Source organism: Athalia rosae, chromosome 7, assembly GCF_917208135.1.
Source record: "Athalia rosae chromosome 7, iyAthRosa1.1, whole genome shotgun sequence".
Taxonomy (NCBI): Eukaryota; Metazoa; Arthropoda; class Insecta; order Hymenoptera; family Athaliidae; genus Athalia; species Athalia rosae.
In genome coordinates, this window is record NC_064032.1 from 5,078,605 (window position 1) to 5,100,010 (window position 21,406).

At 38.3% G+C, this 21,406-nt stretch overlaps 7 protein-coding genes and 1 long non-coding RNA gene across 10 annotated transcripts; 2 read left to right on the forward strand and 6 right to left on the reverse strand.

Moving 5' to 3' along the window:
* Window positions 1–44: 44 nt before the first annotated feature.
* Window positions 45–1,306, reverse strand: LOC105690152. The gene is made up of 2 exons (XM_012407759.3): window positions 863–1,306; window positions 45–231 (listed from the first exon to the last, which is right to left on the reverse strand). The coding sequence occupies exons 1-2, from the start codon at window positions 1,302–1,304 to the stop codon at window positions 221–223; spliced, it is 453 nt and encodes a 150-aa protein (XP_012263182.2). The 5' UTR covers window positions 1,305–1,306; the 3' UTR covers window positions 45–220.
* Window positions 1,252–3,030, reverse strand: LOC105690078 (high mobility group protein homolog TDP-1). The gene is made up of 4 exons (XM_012407638.3): window positions 2,873–3,030; window positions 1,971–2,343; window positions 1,707–1,802; window positions 1,252–1,625 (listed from the first exon to the last, which is right to left on the reverse strand). The coding sequence occupies exons 1-4, from the start codon at window positions 2,941–2,943 to the stop codon at window positions 1,431–1,433; spliced, it is 735 nt and encodes a 244-aa protein (XP_012263061.2). The 5' UTR covers window positions 2,944–3,030; the 3' UTR covers window positions 1,252–1,430.
* Window positions 3,009–5,016, forward strand: LOC105689893 (S-adenosylmethionine mitochondrial carrier protein-like). The gene is made up of 7 exons (XM_012407387.3): window positions 3,009–3,168; window positions 3,338–3,461; window positions 3,644–3,800; window positions 3,928–4,037; window positions 4,102–4,342; window positions 4,401–4,539; window positions 4,611–5,016. The coding sequence occupies exons 2-7, from the start codon at window positions 3,417–3,419 to the stop codon at window positions 4,783–4,785; spliced, it is 867 nt and encodes a 288-aa protein (XP_012262810.2). The 5' UTR covers window positions 3,009–3,168; window positions 3,338–3,416; the 3' UTR covers window positions 4,786–5,016.
* LOC105689819 (hydroxysteroid dehydrogenase-like protein 2) lies at window positions 4,901–7,531 on the reverse strand. The gene is made up of 8 exons (XM_012407173.3): window positions 7,390–7,531; window positions 7,009–7,172; window positions 6,666–6,879; window positions 6,355–6,560; window positions 6,087–6,284; window positions 5,686–5,916; window positions 5,463–5,591; window positions 4,901–5,375 (listed from the first exon to the last, which is right to left on the reverse strand). Exons 1-8 carry the CDS (start codon window positions 7,401–7,403, stop codon window positions 5,263–5,265), a joined length of 1,269 nt encoding a protein of 422 aa, XP_012262596.2. The 5' UTR covers window positions 7,404–7,531; the 3' UTR covers window positions 4,901–5,262.
* A 251-nt stretch (window positions 7,532–7,782) lies between these two features.
* Window positions 7,783–8,850, forward strand: LOC125501736. The gene is made up of 3 exons (XR_007279378.1): window positions 7,783–7,927; window positions 8,035–8,237; window positions 8,422–8,850. It is a non-coding gene; the product is annotated as an uncharacterized LOC125501736 (long non-coding RNA).
* On the reverse strand, window positions 8,851–9,986 carry LOC105690218 (barrier-to-autointegration factor-like). The gene is made up of 3 exons (XM_012407886.3): window positions 9,802–9,986; window positions 9,455–9,596; window positions 8,851–9,359 (listed from the first exon to the last, which is right to left on the reverse strand). Exons 2-3 carry the CDS (start codon window positions 9,575–9,577, stop codon window positions 9,210–9,212), a joined length of 273 nt encoding a protein of 90 aa, XP_012263309.1. The 5' UTR covers window positions 9,578–9,596; window positions 9,802–9,986; the 3' UTR covers window positions 8,851–9,209.
* A 138-nt stretch (window positions 9,987–10,124) lies between these two features.
* LOC105689746 (alpha-aminoadipic semialdehyde synthase, mitochondrial) lies at window positions 10,125–15,165 on the reverse strand. Its single transcript, XM_012407045.2, has 11 exons — window positions 15,017–15,165; window positions 14,796–14,901; window positions 14,223–14,705; window positions 13,924–14,149; window positions 13,494–13,821; window positions 13,005–13,368; window positions 12,610–12,932; window positions 12,275–12,524; window positions 11,883–12,146; window positions 10,405–10,786; window positions 10,125–10,332 (listed from the first exon to the last, which is right to left on the reverse strand). Exons 2-11 carry the CDS (start codon window positions 14,889–14,891, stop codon window positions 10,217–10,219), a joined length of 2,832 nt encoding a protein of 943 aa, XP_012262468.1. The 5' UTR covers window positions 14,892–14,901; window positions 15,017–15,165; the 3' UTR covers window positions 10,125–10,216.
* A 390-nt stretch (window positions 15,166–15,555) lies between these two features.
* LOC105693391 (general transcription factor IIF subunit 1) lies at window positions 15,556–20,917 on the reverse strand. 3 transcript variants are annotated; one of them, XM_012413268.3, is made up of 7 exons: window positions 18,296–20,383; window positions 17,996–18,042; window positions 17,487–17,858; window positions 17,067–17,395; window positions 16,643–16,935; window positions 16,203–16,549; window positions 15,556–15,910 (listed from the first exon to the last, which is right to left on the reverse strand). In XM_012413268.3, the coding sequence occupies exons 1-7, from the start codon at window positions 18,317–18,319 to the stop codon at window positions 15,697–15,699; spliced, it is 1,626 nt and encodes a 541-aa protein (XP_012268691.1). In that variant the 5' UTR covers window positions 18,320–20,383; the 3' UTR covers window positions 15,556–15,696. The 3 variants fall into 3 exon arrangements, 2 of the variants coding, with proteins under 2 accessions (XP_012268691.1, XP_020710800.1); XM_020855141.2 differs by having other exon boundaries at window positions 17,487–17,861; XR_007279377.1 differs by lacking the exons at window positions 15,556–15,910; window positions 16,203–16,549; window positions 16,643–16,935; window positions 17,067–17,395; window positions 17,487–17,858 and adding an exon at window positions 20,776–20,917 and having other exon boundaries at window positions 17,995–18,042; window positions 18,296–20,672.
* Window positions 20,918–21,406: the final 489 nt, after the last annotated feature.

The following is a 21,406-nucleotide window of genomic DNA, read 5'->3' on the forward strand; positions in this document are numbered from 1 at the left end:
TGGAACTCTGCGTAGAATAGGAACCAAATTTGAACAGTATGATCTAATTTTCTGACCATTTATATTTTTTTTCTGCTTGATTCGAAAAATCAGGTTACAAAGACTTGTGGAAAGAACAGCAGCAATTTTAAGTAGTGTAATTACGATGAAAATTAGTAATAACGATCCGCCCAAGGGATTCACTTCGGATGATCGTAGTGAAATATTAGTTTCGCCCAGTTTAATGTGTCCCTATGAACAATGAAACAATGAATTGGTAATGAAATATGTTAATAATTATCAAAATAATATATCATGCAGTGTATTGAAAAGTTCTTTTATAAATCAGATCGAAAATAAATTTCTCAGCAACATGCATAAAGAATTGTGTACATGTGCGAAATCTGAGCCCGCAAAGTATACCATCGAGTGCGGACTAGAGTAACACATACGAGGCAATGTGCTAATACTTTACATCCCTTACTGGGCGGCGTAAAATGTATTCCAGACAGAAAATCAAGTAACTCGGAAAAAATGACCACGAGTGCATCGATAGGATCACTACGTGGTTACAGATTTGAATTTCAAAGAAACGTAATTAGAATAGAATCTAGAACAACGACTTAAAAATACTGTGGGACGTTGAGCTCAACCGCTTTGTACATATGTATATTTCAATGAGGTAGTCTCTCCGTTACTACTGTACATGATAAGGTGAATTCGAAACGGCCGAGAATGTGTGATTGCAAAAATGCGAAGGAACAAGCATTTTCAACGAAAGAGATAAAAGCTAACTAAGGTGAATACAGAAGATTATACAAACAAATGATGGATATGAACACAGAAAATGTGCCAAAGTAAATGTACTCCCGGTGTAACTTACTCGTCAATTTGTTCATCAAAGCTATCAGCTTAGACTTAAGATCATGAAAAATGCCGGTCACACTTAATTGAGTCAAACTACGATCCGCTTCTGTAGCTGTACGATTATGCTGCGGATCGTCTGTGCTGGACGTTCCTGCCACCGTACCACTGCTCTTTGATTTTGGGTTGTCGTCCGGTTGAAGTTTGTCGAGTAAATTTGGTAGTTGTGGCATGCTTACTTCCCGTTCGATTGACTTTGTTGGCACAATTTCAGCATAATCTTTATAATTCTCCAAATTCTCAAGAACGTTCTTATTTAGCGGCAATTCTTCTGGTTCGATATGGGTTTGTTTTAAAAATGGAGGTTCTTTACCTCCAACAGCATCACTCCCAACACTTTCGTTTGTGATATTCTTGACTAATTCCTCACTTTTAATAGGTAAATAATTGTTCGAGTTCATTCTCGAATCAATACCGTTTACGAATCTCGTGTCCCAGCCCTGAGTTGTTGTATCCGATAGTTGCCCAAGAAGTATAGCGTCGACGTTTTTTATAAAGTCGTCTGGCTGGGCGGAACACGCGTCATCCTATTCTGAGGAACTTTTTACCTTGTTAGGTTTTTCTCTGGACTTAGTTTTAGACGTATTGTCCCCCTCTGCCTCCGCCCACTTGTGCATCTTGAGCTCGTAATTTTTCGAGTCTATTTCAGACAACTTTTCATACTGGGCTTGTTTTTCCGGAGATAGTGCCTCCCACTTTTCCAACAATAGGTTATGCCATTCCTGAAAAAAATGGTGTTTGTACGGAATAGTCTATTTTACATTGGGTAATCAACAAGTAATTGTGATACGTTGAAATCTTACATTAATCTTCAGAGATCCTCTGTTTACAGATTCTGCAAGGAGAAAATATTTGAAAGGAGTCAGTGGTTTTTTGGGCTTCTTCAAAACTTCCGAGTCCTAAAAAGTAAAAACGGAATCAATGAATCCATTGACTCACAAGTTTTTTTGAGGCGTCATTACCATGTTAATGATCAAATCGAGAGTTACTCTGCTTATGTATCGGTCTTAAAAGTACACCGATATAAGTCAAGTCAATCATGGTTAAATATAGGAATAAGGTCATACCCGACGTATTTTTTTCTGATCTCTTGTGAGCTTTAACTCCATCTGTAATCTTTTAAGATCCACTTTCTGTTCAGGTGTTATAGATCCTTCATATTTAGACTTGGAATCGCGGTACTGCTGGAGAGACGTTTTCCACTCCTCTAAAATTTGATTTTTTGCTACTGCGTCCATCTTCTCCCATTGATCTCTGATTAATTGGTACAACTCTGCTTGTTGCACACTAGGATGACTCTGCTTTATTGAAGGTCGAACAGAATGAGACCATTTAATAAATGGTGCTAATGGTTTTTTCGGTTTGGGTGGTATTCCAGCTAATTCTTCGATGCTTTTTTTTGCCATTGTTGCCAATGACTGATGGTTGGGGAAGATTAGTCTGTTAGATGGAAAAAATATACGAGATTTTATCATGTGTCATTCGATAAGACTCAAGAATTTTGTGAGCTAGGACCGCTGACTTCAGGTGAAAACTTTTTTCCAACCCAAGGCCATTGAAAATTCTACATGAGTTGAATTTTTCTTTCAAGGTGAAACCTTTGCCTTGCTATTGTTATTTTCTTTTTTAGACATTTCACAGAACACTTCAATGACAACAAAAGCTAACAATTGTCTGCAGAATGTGACAAAGAAAGTTTTTGTTTAGCAGAACAAATATGCGCATCAGGTATCAAAGATACAGGTTTGAAAGGCATTTTTATAAGAGATAGTTATTCGAGTCAGTCTGTGCTTTTAACGACGTATCATGAGGTGATAATCGCTACAAATAAATAACAGGTCAGACCAATATGACTTAACCTAAGTTAATGTATAGTATGTGTTCTGTAAAGGTTGCATTGCTTGAATTACAAGCTGACATAATAAATTAAATTTGGGAACTTATGATATTTGTAAAAACAACAAAATACCTCGATGACAAGATATTCCGGTAACTTCCCATCACGTTATAAAATTGAAGAATATTCCTGTTCAGCGCCATATCGTCCGTGTCTACGCGTTAGCGACAAAAAAAAATTATGCCGTCTTTTTACAAGCATCAAAACTTCCGTTTTTCAAACTGATAAAAATTTACTCGAGCATTTCCGTTTCTCTCCAATCTCCAGATTTGTCGGCGGTAAAGGTTTGAAACGTTTGAAAGGCCGCTGTTTGTTCCAATTTAATACGCAATTTAATTGAAACTGTAAACCCGTTATCAGATATTAAGGTAAAATAATTTCCTTATAATTATAATTTTCTGAGCCAACGTTGTCAAGCAGAGTGTTTCTGAAAATATAGTGTAGTCTAACCTCGATTCGACAAGCATTTACTTCTTTGGATCTACTTATTCTATACATATATTATTTTCATATTGCGGTGAATCCGAATACTCTCAGGATGCTGAGTCCAAACGCAACATACCAAATACCATCCGAGTTATATCCAAAAACACACGGTCTCTGATTGCATCACAATATGACTGTCTCCAATCCCAAGAATGTGTTTCTCACATCCCTTATAGTGAGTATATTTGAGTCAGTAGCACTGTTTAATATAGCACTGAATCGTGTCAGTGTTCACAATGATGCATTGACTGCCAAATTCATAGACTTTGTCCACCGTGGAAGAGCGCACATTTTTCTTAGATACCTTCCATCACTCCGTAAGCATCGACTTAATTTTTCCTTCAAATTTCTTTTTAGTCCGGTGGTACTGCAGGCACATTAGTTGATGTGGCATTGTTTCCACTGGACACTCTTAAAACTCGATTGCAGAGTCAGAATGGATTCCTGCGGTCTGGTGGCTTTAATGGATTGTACAGGGGAATTACACCTGTAATAGTAGGCTCGGCGCCAACAGGTATGCTAGAAATTTCATATAAAGTTAATCTAGAAGTGCAGGGTTTAACTTGGATCTTAGTGAACCCGAATTGGAACCATAGTCATGTAATAATATTTAGGTGGTCACAACAATTTAATTATTTCAGCTGCATTGTTCTTTGTGACTTACGACAGTATTAAAGCTTTGTTGAAACCAAGAGTAGATGAAAAGCATCACGTTGCTATATACATGGGTGGTGCTGCTTTTGGTGAAATGGTGGGTTCTACTACTCGACTACTCGACAGACTGACTGGTATGATCTAAATTATAAATATCACAGGTGGCTTGTCTAATAAGAGTGCCAGTTGAAGTGGTGAAACAGAGACGTCAAGCTTTTCTGCCCAAGAAAGAAAGGTTCGGTATTCGAATATTGTACCGCGGTTACTGGAGCACAGTTTTGAGGGACCTACCCTTCAGTCTATTGCAATTTCCGCTATGGGAATACTTGAAACAAATTTGGAAGCGCAAATGTGGCAGGGAATTAGAACCATGGGAAGGAGCAGTGTGCGGTGCCATTTCAGGTGCGCATTAGACATTGCCGAAATTTGCATCTACTATGTAGCAACAATATTTTCATAGGTGGAGTCGCAGCGGCAGCAACAACGCCACTAGACGTAGCCAAGACTAGAATAATGCTTTCTAGGGTAGAAGCTGGTCGTTCCGATTTGAAAATATCCCGGATGCTCGTATCGATATACAGAGAAAGTGGAGTGCAAGGGTAAATAATAAGACCTTTTTCTCTTCGATCCACTGATGCTGAATCACCTATTGATTACTGAAACTTTTCAGGCTCTTTGCTGGATTTGTACCACGTGTACTATGGATCACGCTCGGTGGATTTATATTCTTCGGCATATATGAAAAAACAAAAGTGATAACTGATAAATTTCTTCCGACGTCGACTGAATCTGAATCAACTATGCTTATGACACAGAGTTTTCAGAATAATAGTATATTGGAATAATCGAGTGTGAATGCAGCTTTACACGCAGGAATTCATAGTAGAGATTCACGCTAGTCTGTTCGGTTAGAAAAAAACTAGATCGATATGAGGTGTACAGAAGGAAGAAAGAAAAACATATAACAACAGTTTTTATTCTTCTGTAAAAATACAGTCTGAACTGCACATAATGTACATACAAAAAATAGATTTTCAGGTATAGATACAGTATAATACATCGTCAATCATATACAACTCTATTGAATTTCATTGTGTTCTCCGACACTCCTTAGATTTTGTAAATTGGGCTGTGCCCTGGTACCAAAGTAGGTGATTTCCCGCGATTTTAAATTTGCTGAATGTGTAAAAATGTGAATGATGATTCTCATGGTCAGCCAGGTTCTATGTGGAACCATATCACAAGTTAAATTCAACCAAACGGTGCATTTATCTTGCGGTTAATGTTTTCAGCAGTATTGGTACGAACAAGTAATCTTACACTTAAAGTTTCGACTTCAAACTGTTCATCAAGTTTTCTAACTTCATTGCTTTCTGTAGGTTACCAGTAATCTTTAGCTTACCCGTCATGAAAGCTGCCGTAGGCTTCAGTTTACCTAAAATAAAAAAAAAAATCTCAGTGCTGAAGCAAAAATTTTGACATGGATATTAGTCGCCATTTAAATTTCAGCGCTTCTACTCACCGCTGAACATAGCAAAAAAGTTTTCAGAGTCCATCGTCAATGTTGTATCAGCTGGCTGGCCAGGTTCGCCCTTGCCGGCTGAACCTTTCCCATTCTTGAGATCAATGAACCATGTGCTAGCTTCGTCTCCTGCATGCATTTAAAGTAAGATTTATAACTCAGACTCTCGTTAACCTAATTGGAGATGGCGATAGAAAATCCAAAATCATTTCATTTTCATCACCTTTGACATTGAATTGAAATATAGCACCAGTCTTGTTTACTAGATCGCTGCTAAGGTTGGCTTGAATGGCGGTGAATATCCCTGCTACTTTGCCACCTCCAGCATCAGACGATTTGGACTGTTTGGCATCCTTTGCCAATTGTTTGGTCACACCGCCTTTTGCAAAATTTTCCAGAATGGTCTCCGGATCGACGTCCAAGAAAAAGTCCGGCATCAAATTATCTTGGTATTCTAGAAAATTTAACCGTTTCAGTATCAAACCTAAGTGCAAAGAGCAATAAAATAACGGAGTGACCAATGTCAATGGAAAAACAAAACAGCGGCGATATTTTATCAAGCATAGATTTCATCTCCGATAGCTACCTTCATTTTGCTTAACGACAATGAGAATGTATAATTACTTGGGTTACACGCATATTGAGCAAAGTCTGTGATCCCCTCGCTTCTGAGGTAATCTTCGTCCACAAGGAATTGTCCAGTTATAGATCTCGAATCTTTGCACAGTAGACTATAAACGGTGTCAGCAACGATTTCTGGTTTGCGATTGTAATCGTTGGAATCCGGTCCAGCCAGCATATCCATAGCAGCTGTCTGGATGGCTGCAATTGACAAATCGACTCATATATCCCAATACGCTCTTGGATAATCAAAGCTCTTATTTAAACTTACCGGTTTTTGGCCACACAGCATTGACAGCAATACCATCATCTTTGAATTCTTGAGCCATGCCAAGGACGCACATGGACATACCGTACTTAGCCATTGTATAGGCAACATGTGGAGCGAACCAATGGGGTGCCAGGTTCAATGGCGGGCTGATATTAACAATGTGCGGATTTGAACTTTTCAATAAATGTGGAATGCATGCCTTAGACCTGAAAAATTAGATCTGTACTTCCATCGCCTGGTATTTGAAAAATAGTTACTCAGATGTTGCTTTTCGTTTGTCATAGAATATTAGTATATTGTTCATGTCATACACGAGAAAAGTTCCTCTGGTGTTTATTTGGTGCATCAAATCAAATCTCTTCATTTCGGTATCAACTGTCTTGGTCAAAGAAATCGCACTAGCATTATTTATCAGAGCGTCGATGCCACCGAAATGTTTCACTGCATTTTCAACCGCTGAAATAACCTGTGACTCGTCTCTAACGTCTACAATGCATGGCAACGCCTTGCCACCTGCAGCTTCAACTAGGAAATTACATGGTTTCATTATTTTGCTCACCATAGAAATAGTTCTTAAAAGATTGTAAAGAATTTTTGTGAATTATATCGGGTTTACTTTGCAGGAGCGTTTTTCTTTTTTTTTTGTATATTTACTTTCTTTGGCAGCAGTGTAAATGGTTCCAGGTAATTTTGGATGAGGTTCTGCAGTTTTAGCAGCTATGACAATGTTTGCTCCATCATTCGCTGCTTTCAAGGCTATTTGTTTACCGATCCCCCGAGAAGCCCCTGTGATAAAAATCGTTCGCCCAGCAAGTTTCCTGTGAGAAAAAGGTGACTGTCAGTAAATTGCTGATCTGTTACATCGATGATAAGAGGACAACAATCTGTCAGTAGAATTGGAACATGACTTTAAACGTATATTACGTATCAATAAACGCTTAGAGTGTCTCCTGAATTCTGCATTGGTTCGAATTAATGATCAAAATTTCTAATCATTAACTTGTCCTAAGTGTTTAGACGATGCATAGTGCTTACCCGGTGTTGATCATTTTTGACGAATTCTTAACTGTTCATCAACTGGTATAAACTTTCGAATTTGACGTGGCTCCTAACGAGTAAGGCAGACCTAAATTCTTTGATACCTGAATAACCGTTCAATTCCGGACCCTGATCGAGCGAATTCCAAAGGTCTGTTCTCAATATATTCCGGAGATTTGCCGATTTTATTGAGATCCACAATCGACGATGACAAGTATTTGTGCCAAGGGGCAAGGTCCGGAAATTAGATTAACCCCTTCTTCTTATGGATCCGCAAATCACACTTGATCGTTCAAACAGTAATTTTCCCGAACCGTTCAAATTCCCGAATCGCTATATTACCGACCACCACTGATCTATTCCCGAATCGCTATTTTCCCGAACAGTAATTACTTCAAAATTAATTTTCCCGAATCATCAAATACCCGAAACTAAGGATTCTATATTCGGTCCTGCCTCGCCATATGACTGTGTTTTACAATCGGACTACCCGGGACGGTTGACATTCGCAGTCAGCGGTCACAACGAGGGCAAGGTAAGTCAGCGTCAGCGCACTTCTTCCGCTGCAGCCGCCAGCCGGCTAAAATACAAAAAGTCAATGGGCTGCACAATTTCACTTACACTTGGTAACCCTACTACCAGGTAACCGAGACTTCCCAAAGGACGACGCAGCCGTCTAGGAACGACTCATGGGCAGACGGAGCTAGAGCAAATTCCAAATGGGCACCCAATATGGGCACGACGGTTTTTCATTGCAAAGCTAGCTCGGCTAGGGAAGATCATCAGAAACTTCCTAAAACGGAGAGACACGCAGTAGTAACAGGACAGCTCGGCACCCCTCGGTGGTGAGTTCTTCGAGTTATCTCCTAACTGCGCTAACAACTGATTCAACAGCTAATTAGCACTTGTCTATTCTGAAGAATTTATAAGGGACTGATGATGATAGTATGCGCTGTTACCTTCCAAGAATTGCTGAAGATATTTTTATTACGTACTTGTCAAATTATTGCTCTGCTCTTCTATTTGCAGTCAACAAATGTTGCAGACGCTCCCTTACCAGCTGTGCATTGTGGGAAGATAACATAGGGATGTTTGGGATCATTGGAGAGCAACCCCAAGAGAATAGGTAGTCCACAGGAACCCGCAGAAGCGGATGAATTGGACCAGGATCGTTCTACAGAGCGATATCATTGCAGCGCCTTTATGTAACGCCAAAGTTGAGGTAAGGTCTTGTATTCCTAACATTCTGAAATACCTTGGATCCCTCTTCATCCTCATTTCAAACACAGCCCTACCAACTTCAAGTCCATTCTTTTTTATAAATATATTGTGGTTATTATTACGAGCAATGGAAATCTATGTTTTAAAGCTCTATTTTTGTATATTGCTACTTGAATGCATTCTTTGCATGTGTATAGAAAGGTGACAGAAAGGTAATAAATTATTAGGCAGCTCGGATTTGTGGGAAATTTATTTATTATAACAATCACAGGTCTTCTCAAGAAATCACAAAACTTTACCACTCATGTCCCGACCACAAACTCCTTACTCTCTCTACACAAAAACCACAAAAACCAGAACATCGCCTCTCAAGAGAAACTCGCTCTTTTTCAAGCGGTATCACTCTAGCCCCTCTCTACCATTATCGTAATAATCTATTCCCCACATTACTTAAAATTTTTATTCATTATCAAGTGAAAATTATTTATGACTGTAATTGGTAAATTACATTTACCTTGTAAACAGTAATAGATTTAGTCAAAAAGCCAATTTCAATCTTTATCAAGAATATAAAAAACGTACGTTCAATATTCTCATTAATTCAAGAATTTTCCAGACCATTCGTGAAGGCTCTGGTAACAATCCAGAGATTGTTTGGGTTGTGCCTTGCATGTGTCTTTCATCCAATTTTGAAACGCCTCCTTGTTTTTCTTGAGAACTAAATAGTGGCCAAGTACAATATAAGCCTGTAAAAAAATAAAAATTTGAATTAGAGTCTATAATATTTGCTTTGCATGTATACTCTTTGAAAGAATCAACCCAACATAATATATGTATAAACCTTATCCACGCCAGCTGCTTGCAATCGTGTACCCAGAATTCCACCGATACCAGGTAACTCGAGCACAGACTTGTCACCAATCGGATCATCTACGAAATTTCTAAATTTCTGTGTCGTAGTCATGATGCTGGTTACTCTGCAACTAAACAATTATGTGCTACTTGAGGATGTACAAGTTTTACAATTTCGAGTGCTCAATGTTCTCCACAGGACATGACTGAATTTAAAATTCTTATAATATCATTATTTCATTCAGTAAATATTGCAAGTTGAAAGGAAGATCTTTAAATCCAAACCGGAGGTAAGTCAGAATAATAATACACGATAATACCACAGTTTTCACTTACCTATGAGTGTTCAATACAGATTTATGAATATATTTATTACTGAGAACTATGTTGTTTAAAATCAGACAATGAACTGAAGTTCAAATGACTAAACCTAAACCACAGTGCCAAACAGGGCGTTATCACCATGTTATCACAGTAGGTATACCGTAGCGTTATCGCGCATTAATTTCCATATATAGACTATTTGGCACTCCCCGCAATGTCACGCCTCATACAGTTTCCTGTTAACAGGACCTCTACTAGAAACGAGTTTAAAGCGTCCCGCAGTAGCGAAAACAAACTGATTATAGGAGTGGGGATGAAAAAATCCAGATGGTGCGTTAGTTTAAAAGTCGTCGATAAACTTTTTATTAAAGATGAAAATCATTGTATCTCAGCTAGAAGTTCCACGATGAAAAGCTCGTCCAAGCTCTTAAAGCCACCTAGATGTTTCAAAGGATTCCAAACCCTCCGCTCTCAGTCTGTTGAGCATCGGACGATAAATGTCAGGAGTGAATGGAAGGACGACTCCTCGTTGCTGTATTTCACCTAGAATATTGAAAATGCGATGAATATGTATCGATAGAATAGCAGTTTGAAAAGTCCATTTATTTTTAGTACCATCGACAATCATTTTGGTGGCGATACCAACTGGGTATCCAACCGCACGAGCCATCGCCGAGTGTCCATGGGGGTCTCCGTATGCAACCAGATTTATGCCCTTTTCTTCTCTCTTGTTATCTGGCCACAATATACCTACATCGTGTCTGAGAATAATCAAATCTCGCTCATTTGCCTCCAAGCGAAGCATTTTTGATAAGTAATGGCATAGCGTGTCTAGTGGAGTATTCAACTTCAGGACTAACTCATCCTTCAAGAGTCCTAAGTCTTCTATCGCTTGCATGCGATCCTCCGAACCGACCCTGTCGGCTAATTTGGTTTTCAGATTTTCATAGAAAATATTGTCATTCGACAAGCCCAAAAGATTGCAGATCAGCATGCGCTAGATTCGATGGAATAATATTAGTTCGATTAACATATGGGCCATTCCACGTGAACCGGATCAGTCACCTCAGTTTTTTTTTTTATTTGGCATGTCGATTGTCCATGGGGAGTTAGATTTTTGTGCCGAAGGATTTTTGAATTGGTGCAAATTTCGATTTATTATGAACAATCGAAAAATTGAGAGGCGGTTTCTTCAAAAAATCATAACTTCGTCAAAAATGATGTTGGATTCAATTTTTTTTAGATTTCTTAACGGTGTCGATCATCGCGAAAATGACTCGTGAATGCCGCCGCGGAGTATCTACCAAGTAGCGAGCGCGGAGTGCCATATGCGTCCCTATATCTCGAAAACGAGAAATAACACATCTCTGGAACTTACTCTATCACTTTGCTGTATCATAGGGAAGCTTTGGTATTTTTTTTAGATTTTTTAACGGTGTCGATCATCGCGAAAATGACTCGTGAATGCCGCCGCGGAGCGTCCACAGAGTAGCGACCATGGAGAGTAGGCACGGTATTCTCTGTCGCTCGACGCGCGTCATTACGCGCATAGGTGTCGACGAGCTCGAATTTACGCGCGCCGCCAACTTTGATGATTTTTTACTCGAAAACGAAGCCGAACGCATCTCTGAAATTAATTCACAGGCTGTAGTATAGTTCAAAGTATATGTCAGCATTTTTTTTTAATTTCCCGGTGCTATCCGTCAGTGTTTTAAAAATCATTTAAAAATTCATTGTCAAATAAACAAATGATAAATAAACTTTTCCGGCACCATTTATTTTTTTTTCCAAATCTATGGCCTTATCCGCGTAAATTCTGAAAAAAAAATTGAATCCAACATAATTTTTGACGAAGTTATGATTTTTCGAAGAAACCGCCTCTAAATTTTTCGATTGTTCATAATAAATCGAAATTTGCACTAATTCAAAAATCCTTTGGCACAAAAATTGAACTTCCTATGGACAATCGACATGCCAAATTAGAAAAATATCTGAGAGGTGACTGATCCGGTTCACGTGGAATGGCCCATATACATTCGACCCATTTCCTGGGTATAGGTGGATTTATCGGTAGTACGAATTATAAAACATACCCAAGTGATATCTGGCCCATTAGGATGCAGCATGGGGACAGGGTTTGGGTCTATAAGACCTAGTAGCTGTAATCCCTGTATTGTGTCTGAGTATCCCTTGAAACGCAGGGTACCCCGTAAGATGGTGGTGGCGTTATTAATCCCATACAAATCCTTATACTTGGTGCTATCTCGATTAGGAAAACCTTCCAAAGCAAAGCCGGGAAGAAATGTCAAGCCTTGTACAGATGACATGAGATCACCACCTCCAGAGATTTCGACTATCTGTTCAATGTCACATTATTAATTAATACATGTCTCGTTGTTTGTCCAAGAAATATGTACGAAATAAAACCGTGTCTAAAACTCCTTTGCCTCTGGTTAAAGTGGAATATTATAAATGTCAGGCTGACCTGTCCCTGGTGTAGGTATTTTGCTGGGGAAAGAGTGTTGAGCAGCGCGCCACGTGGGGACCAGCTAAATTTGTATCTCAACGGATTGAAAGAACATTCAGGAGCTGGCAGTCCTCCACACCACGACACAAACGACTCGATCAGTCCTCCAGCTTGTCGGACATCGTCAAAACACTCCATTGCCAAAAGATGATCTATTCCCGGGTCCAAACCTACCTCGTTCAATATTGTTACACCTTTTTCCTCTGCTCTGGTGAGAGATGAAAGAATTTGTGAATCTAGACTCTCGAGAGACTAAACATGGAAAATTCATGAAAATTTCATGGAACACTTACTCCTGGTGCAAAGCTTTGACTTCGTCATTAATGTAACTTGCTGTTACCAAATGTGTCTTGGTATCGATGCAAGTTCTCGCAATAACGTGATGCAGAGAATATGGCAGCAGAGATACTACTACATCTGCTTCAGCAACCAGCTCCGTCAATGTATCCGGTCTTTCTAAAACGTTCAAAAGGACGGACTCTACACCTGGATACTTGTTCGCCAACAAGTCTGCCTCATCTTTCAACTGGGAGCCGACTACGATCCCTATGCTTTTATCCCTGTGAAGATATTCTACGACCGGTGCAGAGACGTATCCTGCGCCTAATACCAGCACCTGGATAGAAGAATATCACTTTTAGCAAAAATAATCATAGTTATGACAAATAAAAGCACAACGGGAACTTGCCTTTTTATTCTGTGTATCTCCAAAGTCAGCCTTATGCCGACTTTTGTTATTAATCTGTCTTAGTTCTTGGATATATTCAAAATTAGGAGTGAGTTTGCCGTTGGATGCAATTATTGCCCCATAGACGGCGGGACTGAAGTTGTGTTCCTCCATTGGCCGTTTAGCATCAGATTGAATGATATCTGACACATAAGGATATAACAGGTCTCCGAAGAAATCTGTTGCCTCTCTTGGAAGCTGAGTAGGCATATTGTCTATCGAACATACTAATACCCCGGGACCTTTGAACGACTTGGTGTCCTTATTACGATCTGCGTCGTATAAACAAAATGGTGTGTCGATGGTTGTACACTCATTCATGAACCTGCCAACGAAAATATCAGAATAAACATACATATTTACCACACTCAATAACCGTGTGCCATCTTTGTCCGTAACCCTCCTTGTCTCGGTATAACCCATGAGAATTTAATATTATGCAAGCCTTACTCTATGCTACCACCAGGATCAGCGGATATGTCGCATATCGCTAGCATTCTGTGCGGAAGTGCAGGAGCTCCTACGCTAGTTGGAAGCCAAGGCGTGTGAGCTGGTCTGAGCAAGTTTTTTGCATCAGGTATTGTAAGTAATTTTGGTGAGTCAGGCGCCCAATAAATTCCGTTTATAATAACGGATGCGTATGGTGCAATTTTCTTGCTAAAAGTGGAGATGTATCGCTCAGGATACTTATCGTATTCCTCTGGATCAAAACCACCTCCCTCCTTTCGCTCTAGGTGATGTCTCCGTCTCACTTCACAGGCGTATATTTTGTTTATATCTAAAACAGAAATACATGGACCCCAAATGAGCACAGTTGACTATTGTGTAGACATATCTGTTCAAAGGATATATGTATTACAAATGATCATCGTTTGCTTACCGCCATGTTCAGCAACTTTCCTCAACATTTCTGGAGGGACATATTCATGTGGTAGTTCTTGGAAAACTTCTTGGCCCCCTTGACTCACATTCCCACTCCCAGTGAATACAAAAGTCAGAGGTCCTATAGATTTTGGCATAGCGCCCAGAGCCACTTCGTAACCGGCGTCTCGTATTGCCTGGCGAGCCATTGATGAGTTTCTGTAATTATGCGCTGGTCCGATATGCTGCAAAAAAAAAAAAAGAGCTCCATATTTTGATCGAAGTAATAATTGAGCAAGCGATTTGTGTCCACTTTACCATGAACGGAGTGTGATGTCCTAGCGCCAATAATCTCAGTCCAAGTCCGTGCAGAATATTGACCATTCCTGCAACTCCGGCGTACTTTCCAAAAGCAACAACTCGCTGACCGGTGTCATCGGTGAGCTTTTCAAAGTCCAATAACCGAATATTCTTCTCTAGGATAGCATCCAGGAGGGGCATATTACTTTCCTGTGCTTTTATGGTGTGGGTGAAACAGCAATAAGTCTTGTTGGGTATTAGCTGATCAATGGGGACTTGTTTTACTCCAAAAATAACAGATGCTGCGCTGATGTCTTCCTGTAACGAAGCACCAGCCGCAAGGTATGACTGCATAGGATATGCTCGTCTGTTGCTGGGTTGCACGATAACTTTGACTCCAGCTCTCGTTAAACGCCGAACGTTTGACGGAGCCAATGGAGCTCGTCGTTCCCATACCGACTGATCTTCTCTTCTGATAGCTATTATCTTTCCCTTTGAGTTCTGAAAAGCATAGATACAATTAAAAGTTTTTTGTGTTCAAAATGATTGTCAACCGACAAACAAAAATCACATGACAATATAAATACTTACACTACTGTGCCGAAGACCGTGTTTAACATTGTGGCAAGAAAGGAAGATAGAATAGTTTGAAGCATGCTGTAATCTTGTGAGTCCCAAAATCTGCATTTCACTTAAACTAGAATAAGATATGAAAAAATCTTTGATAATGTAATCCAAGTCCCTCACAAGCTTATATCAAGTTTAACTTGTTCAAAAATAACAATGCACACCGCTGCTTGTGCGATACTTACTGGAGTAAAACAGTGTTGACTTTCCCACTAAAAATACTAGAACGTACTGCTAACTCGGCACTTTGCACATGATAAATAACAATCTTAGATATCGCAGTTACTCCGCCGTCAGGGGTCAACCAATATTACAAAACTAATGATAAACTCTTCCGTCTTTAATGATATATTTTTGAGCCTCTATCAAGAGCCATGACCTCGGTTTATATCTTTGTAGCAGAGCACAAATCATTGTCATTCACCATCATAGCAAAGTAAGACTTGCTCAATATTACTGATAATGATAAAAGATCACATCCAACTCACTGATTATGGTATAAGTAACTTACCAGGAGAATCAATAATCCATGTTTATAGTTGCAGATATTTCTTTGTGACAAGATATTGAAGATGACACGTATTAATTTTCTATCTGCTGTATTTACCTTTACAGTGATTACAGTATGACGAAATTCGCATCGGATAAATATTTCCGTCAAAGTAACGTGGAAAAAGTTTATTCGCATTGAATTGATCATGTTTGGAGTGAAAATAAGAGAGAATTTTTAACAAGAGAAAATTTCTTTATTTTCAAAATATGTCATCACACTTTTCGGTGTCTTACTACAGAATGATGCATGGTTTTACTGACATGAATGCAATTTTTTTGCTATCAGAAACTTATTGCAGGTCTTGATCATATGTCAATTGTGCTGTGCCTTGATAGATAGATACATTTTATTTTTGATAGTCTGTTTAACGGGGTTTATTTTCTTGAGTATTTGTGTCATAACGTTAACCAACTGCTCGGAAGTCAAACCTGTTTTTTTGGACTTGAATTTCTGCAACAGTTCCGTAGTCGTCATCGGCTTTCGCATCAGGTAACGCCTGACAGCATCTTCCGTTATGCCTGAGTCACTGTAACAAGGGGATTTACGATTATTACTACTTAAGCGATCGGAGACTTATTGTTGGATTGAGCCACTGATCTAATGCTCAATTTCAACGGTTTAACCGTGAAGGTTTTCGTACATAATCAAAATACGTCTCCACATTTTATCTCTAGGCTTGTTCAGATAAGGAATTGCTCGGCTCTTGTAACACCTTATCCATAAGAAAATAACTGAGATTTTCACTCAGTTATCACTTAGTCCAAAGAATTGGAGTTACAGAAAACTTTTTTACTATGATTGATTGCGGATTCATTTACCTGGCTCCAGGGATGTATGACGTAACCGGAGCAGTGTTGAAATTGTCTAACTTTATTTTCTTCGATTGTGACAAGTCAGGTGAGCCGGATTGTTTCCTTTTCATAGAATCGGAAGAGCCACCTGGAAGCACAGGAGTCGCGGACCTTGAGCTTTGTGCACTGTTTGACTTTTTAATGTCTTTGTTATCTTTGGGAATATCTGAATCTGATCCTGAATCACTGGAAAAATCACTCGACGAATCTTTCCCATTGCCAGTTTTCTTTGGATCCTTTTTCTTCGGCTGTTTCTTTTTCTTTTTCTTATCTTTTTTTCTGTCAGACTCTTTACTGACCTTGTTGTCTTTTTCCTGAAAATAAAAAATCGAAATATAAGCATGGCCATCTAATCGAATGTAATTTTCAAATTCAGTCATTGGTTCTTGTATCTTCAAAGTACTTGCCTTTTCATCTTTATCTTTGTTTTCTTCATCATCATCCTTGTCGTCATCTCCGTCCTTCTTATCGTCCTCGTTTTCTTCACCTTGACTGTCTTCATCAGAAGCAAGAAGTTTTCTCAAGGCGTCTTCTTCCGCGACAGATTTAATTTCCTTTTGATTTTCTAGTTCCGATCCAGAGTCGGATGAATCAGAAATATAATCACATTCTCTGCCTTCCTCATCACCATCATCACTTTCCTCAAACGCCTCGTCATCAGAACCCTTCTTCTTCTTTTTCTTCTTTTTCTGTTCTGCTTCTGCAATTGACATGTTTCAATTTTATATCAGATTTTAAATTTTCAATGAATTTTTCATTATCTATACGCAATACACGGAACAAGCTGCATTCAAAAACCGTACCAGATAATCATAACTGTTTGATTCTTACCTTTAGCTTTCTTTTTTTTTTTCTTATCATCCTCCTCTTCCTCTGAATTTTTCTTTTCTTTATCTTCATCACTGCTGGAATCGTCGTCATCACTATCCATCCATTCATCCATTTCCGATATCTTCAATTCCTTGTCTTTTTTTCCCAATTTTTTTCCTTTGCCACCTTCGGCCAGTTCCGAGTCTTCTTCTCCACCCTCATCATCGTTTCTGAGCCGTTTGCGCAACATCAGAGAGAAGAAATTCATTACCCTATCTCTGCGGCTAAATTCTTGCTCCGCTTCTTCAGCACTCAGAGCTTTGTACCTCTGTATGGGTTGGAAGTTATACCTGAAATATCGTAACAGTCGGTCTGTAACACAAAATTCGAGATCTTTGATATGTATGGTAGGTTGATTTAACGATGAAATAAAATAGCCACCATTCATGCAAGGGGAATGCTTCAATGGCACCGTCCGGTGCATGTGTGAAAACATAGTAAGCAGCATTTTCACTGACTCCGCCTTCACGAATTCCTTTGAACTTTTTTCCGGTTTTCCCCCCAGATTTAAGAATCCAAGGTTGATCTTCTGGCTTGTATTTTCTGCTGGTTATGCCAAACTTTTTTCGCCTAGCTTCTTCTCTCGCATCACGTCCAAATTCTGATCCTGCTCCAAACTTTGGCATTTCCTCATCAAACCCTTTATATTCTTTTATGTTATTCTCTCGCTCCATTTTAACTTGTGTCCATTTTGAAAAATCTACATTTAATGTAGCATTGAAACGCATAACATTGTGTTTCTTTTTACTGTTCCTACAAAAGTAAGATGCAAATTCATCGATTAATGCGCCATGCCAATAGCAGTTCCCAGATATACATCAATATAATAGACCCCAATAAATCATGAACTTGAAAAATTTATCTAAGTAGAGAAATTAAACTTTACTTACTTCGGAACTCGGATGCTGTACTCCTGGACAGAAGGTGCAGCAGCTGGCTGAAATTATGAACATACTTAATGATACTCAGGATCAGAAAAACGTAGGTGATTTTACAATTGTCATGATATTATAGAAAGGGTCAATATTGTTGCTTTTAATTATAGCGTAAAAATGGTAAAAAAAAGTTGGTGGAAATTAGCAGGCAAATTATGACTATGCAAAGGTTATGTTTAGCAAATGTAAAATCAACACTTTAACAGGACGAAATACGATCAGACGTGAATAACTCATAAACTGATTGATATTTACCTTCGATGTACCTGGTGAACTCATTTTCAGCTAGAAAATTATTTGTTCTATTCAGAGAATGTACATACTACATACATACATTATACTCTACTCATGGAACTTGGAGATTCGAAAAATAAGGATATTCTTCATTAAATCAACGACGAATTGGTTATTTAATACACAAGGTCAATCTTGAACAGTTATATTAATTGACTAGGTGATAGCAGAACGTAAGAATCGGCGGGGCATGTCAAACCAAACAGCGACTACAAAACCGTCAAAATCCTGCTTTCCATTTTCCTTTTTCATTTCTCCCTCCCTTGACCGCGCAAGTCGTGAAATACAGAGCATCAAGATGCGTTTCCATTGAATTCAAATCAAATGTTGGAAATTTGATGAATCACTGCATGATGGTTTTGAAACTGCATAGAATTTTTTCGAAAATTAGGTTTACTTCAGTGGAATTACTTCGAATGAGATATAATAAAACTCGTTTATAAGCAAGAACGGTGTTACTTTTTTGGCCGCTCATTAATTCATATTTCAAAGAGACTAAGTTCGTTAAGTATATCACAGATCACAAAAACGTAAATATATTTTTGAACGTGGAATAAAGTCTGTGAAAAAGCTACGGAGGCACCAGCATTCGGTGTAAGTGACTTCAATCAAATCCAAAAGTTATCAAGGCCAAACAGCCAAGGGATCAAGGACTGTCATCCCAACAAACTTGTTGAATACGTATGTATGATTGATCGATCGATCGGTTTTTCCTCAAGCGAGGCTGAGCTAAGCTAATATATTGAGGTAATAAAAAACACTTGTTTTGTGTTCATGAGTGTATTCTTCATAGAAGCAACTAATACTTTCCCTATATACAGCATTCCCAATATTTAGGATATCTCTAACGATAAATAGAATTCATCGTTTGGTTCAGAGTTAAATTGCAGCAAACGCAACACAACAGTACCACTAAACACTATCTATATTTCACTAATCAACTTTACTTTAGTTACTAGATACACGATCGGAAGGAATTAGTCATATTAATAATCATTAATACATGAATATCGTATGCTCCTACGCATGAATCGTGAATATATTTTATGGTCTGCTGTTGAATCACTTTTTTTTTAGAATTTCAATAGTCAATTTGTTTGAGCACGTATACCCACTTATCACAGTATCGTATGTATACATGATACAACATTGTTAGAATCATACAAGACCACTATGTTCGGAGCTGAGTGTGATTTTTTGTTTTTATTTTAAAATATTTCCCACAATTATAACTCTTTAAACCAATCTATCTTGAATCTGACGTATCTATATTCGGTAAGGTCGAATTGAAAATGGTTCTACGATGCACAATATGACAATCTATTCAACCATATTATCGTCACCAAAGGTAGATAGTGTCAGAATATTCTGCATATTGCATACATTATGTCAATGAATAGAAAATCCATAATACAATACAATCCATACTACTCTGTGAGTTGATATGAAACAGATAAAAGGATTGTCATAATTAGTCTCGTGGTGACGATTGATACATGCTTATTGTTCTGACTCCCTTATCATTCAATAAAATTATCTGAATCTGATTCCAGTTGCGTTAAAATTATGCAATGACATGCAGATTGGAATAAAATATTGAATCAATAGTGTTAACTTTGCTCGATGGAAGAGTTGAGAATATGAAACAAAACAAATTCATTTGTCACTGTTGATCTTTTCCACAAACTTCAAGTATGTAGTGGATCATTGAAAAATAAGAATGATTAGTTTCAAAATCTTGATAGCTGTAACTGTCAACTTGCTATATTTGAGACTGAAAAAATTTCAATATAGGCTCAAGGAAATGCTAAAAACGAAAACTAATGCCTATTTGTTTTTTCAGTGTTAAATTCATATTCAAGCCTTTTTTTGGCTAGTTGCAATATCAATAATATTAATCATAGTTGTAACAACATTTGTATTAATGATAAGGATAGTTATAATAATAGTAATAATAATAATAATAAAATAAACAATAGAGAATAATGTACATATATGTAAATATATGATTACAAAATTATGTTTCTTTTTTGAAATTTGATTTAGAGAGTTTGAGAACCCCTATATTAAAATTTTTTATTTCTCTTTAACCATAGTCACACTTAACGCTGTCGCAATTGACACTCCAAAACAGGCAGTTGCCGATACCACTGTAGCATATGAGGAAGACAGCAGCGAGAAAAACAACGCTACAAATAGTGCAGGGTTTTCTTTCTAGGAAAAATCCAATCAAATAGAGAATCATGAACATCACATGAGTCTGGAGCAGTACCGGGTTCACTGGTTTTGGAATTAGAAGCACCGGAATCAACCATTGTAGACAATACATTGTTTATTGCTGGTGAAATGAAAATATTCCCACGATAAAACATATATGGAGAAATATATCAATTATTACGTTGACGATAGCCAACACTGTATTCGCGTTTAGTTTGTTTCACCTGGATTTACATTACAGCACTTGTTCTTTGGATTTTGGTGTTGTGTATCAAGTGAAAGAGGCTGCAAGGTTAGTTGCAGGTGTTTATTCTGATGGTCGCCAACTCGCCACCCAAGCGTTGATGTTTCCTATTATACGAAATGAATGGTGACGGGTGTTCGGCACTGATACATATGTATACGTGGGCATCCGGTGATTTTGTCATTTGTCAAGGCTCTCTTCTTGTTGTAATTACTTGTAATGGACGGAAAATATTTTATTATGGCTGACTGGATTGTGGAATCCGATGATACGATGCGATAGGTCTTGTGCACTTCGGTCGGACGTCAGAAAATACACTTGAGAAATTTCGTTTTCATTTTAAAAATAGATTGTATTTTTAAATACTCGAAAAGTTCGACTACTCATTATGTTATTTTACATTGTAGTCCTTGATTACACGTACCCAGAATTATAACAGCGTGTGGACTAGGTTCGATCATGGTTATGGTCACTAGCTTATAAGTATTCCGTACGCTATTTTTCAACACACTTGAAAATCTGCGATTTTTCACACGGACCTCATGCTCGTTTTCTACCTGCAAAACGCACGCATGCCGATTCAATTTGGCTTGAAAAACTTGCTGAAGGGT

Bases quoted from the DNA above. Each gene is read 5' to 3' on its own strand.
- LOC105690152 (XM_012407759.3), bottom strand. From the start codon at position 1,304: ATGAACTCGAACAATTATTTACCTATTAAAAGTGAGGAATTAGTCAAG.
- LOC105690078 (XM_012407638.3), bottom strand. From the start codon at position 2,943: ATGGCGCTGAACAGGAATATTCTTCAATTTTATAACGTGATGGGAAGT. The intron at 2,344-2,872 runs GTATTTTGTTGT...TCCATCTAACAG, and splicing joins CGGAATATCTTGTCATCGAG to ACTAATCTTCCCCAACCATC. The intron at 1,626-1,706 runs GTAAGATTTCAA...CATTTTTTTCAG, and splicing joins GAGGATCTCTGAAGATTAAT to GAATGGCATAACCTATTGTT.
- LOC105689893 (XM_012407387.3), top strand. From the start codon at position 3,417: ATGACTGTCTCCAATCCCAAGAATGTGTTTCTCACATCCCTTATA. The intron at 3,462-3,643 runs GTGAGTATATTT...ATTTCTTTTTAG, and splicing joins TGTTTCTCACATCCCTTATA to TCCGGTGGTACTGCAGGCAC. The intron at 4,540-4,610 runs GTAAATAATAAG...GAAACTTTTCAG, and splicing joins AGAGAAAGTGGAGTGCAAGG to GCTCTTTGCTGGATTTGTAC.
- LOC105689819 (XM_012407173.3), bottom strand. The intron at 6,561-6,665 runs GTATGACATGAA...CTAATTTTTCAG, and splicing joins ACCAGAGGAACTTTTCTCGT to GTCTAAGGCATGCATTCCAC. The intron at 5,592-5,685 runs GTGATGAAAATG...AAATGCATGCAG, and splicing joins ATTTCAATTCAATGTCAAAG to GAGACGAAGCTAGCACATGG.
- LOC105690218 (XM_012407886.3), bottom strand. From the start codon at position 9,577: ATGACTACGACACAGAAATTTAGAAATTTCGTAGATGATCCGATTGGT. The intron at 9,360-9,454 runs GTTTATACATAT...ATTTTTTTACAG, and splicing joins AAGCAGCTGGCGTGGATAAG to GCTTATATTGTACTTGGCCA.
- LOC105689746 (XM_012407045.2), bottom strand. From the start codon at position 14,891: ATGCAGATTTTGGGACTCACAAGATTACAGCATGCTTCAAACTATTCT. The intron at 14,706-14,795 runs GTAAGTATTTAT...TATGCTTTTCAG, and splicing joins ACGGTCTTCGGCACAGTAGT to AACTCAAAGGGAAAGATAAT. The intron at 12,525-12,609 runs GTAAGTGTTCCA...ATCTCTCACCAG, and splicing joins GTCAAAGCTTTGCACCAGGA to AGCAGAGGAAAAAGGTGTAA.
- LOC105693391 (XM_020855141.2), bottom strand. From the start codon at position 18,319: ATGAGTTCACCAGGTACATCGAAG. The intron at 17,396-17,486 runs GTGGCTATTTTA...ACGATATTTCAG, and splicing joins GCATTCCCCTTGCATGAATG to GTATAACTTCCAACCCATAC. The intron at 16,936-17,066 runs GTAAGAATCAAA...TGTCAATTGCAG, and splicing joins AAAAAAAAAGAAAGCTAAAG to AAGCAGAACAGAAAAAGAAG.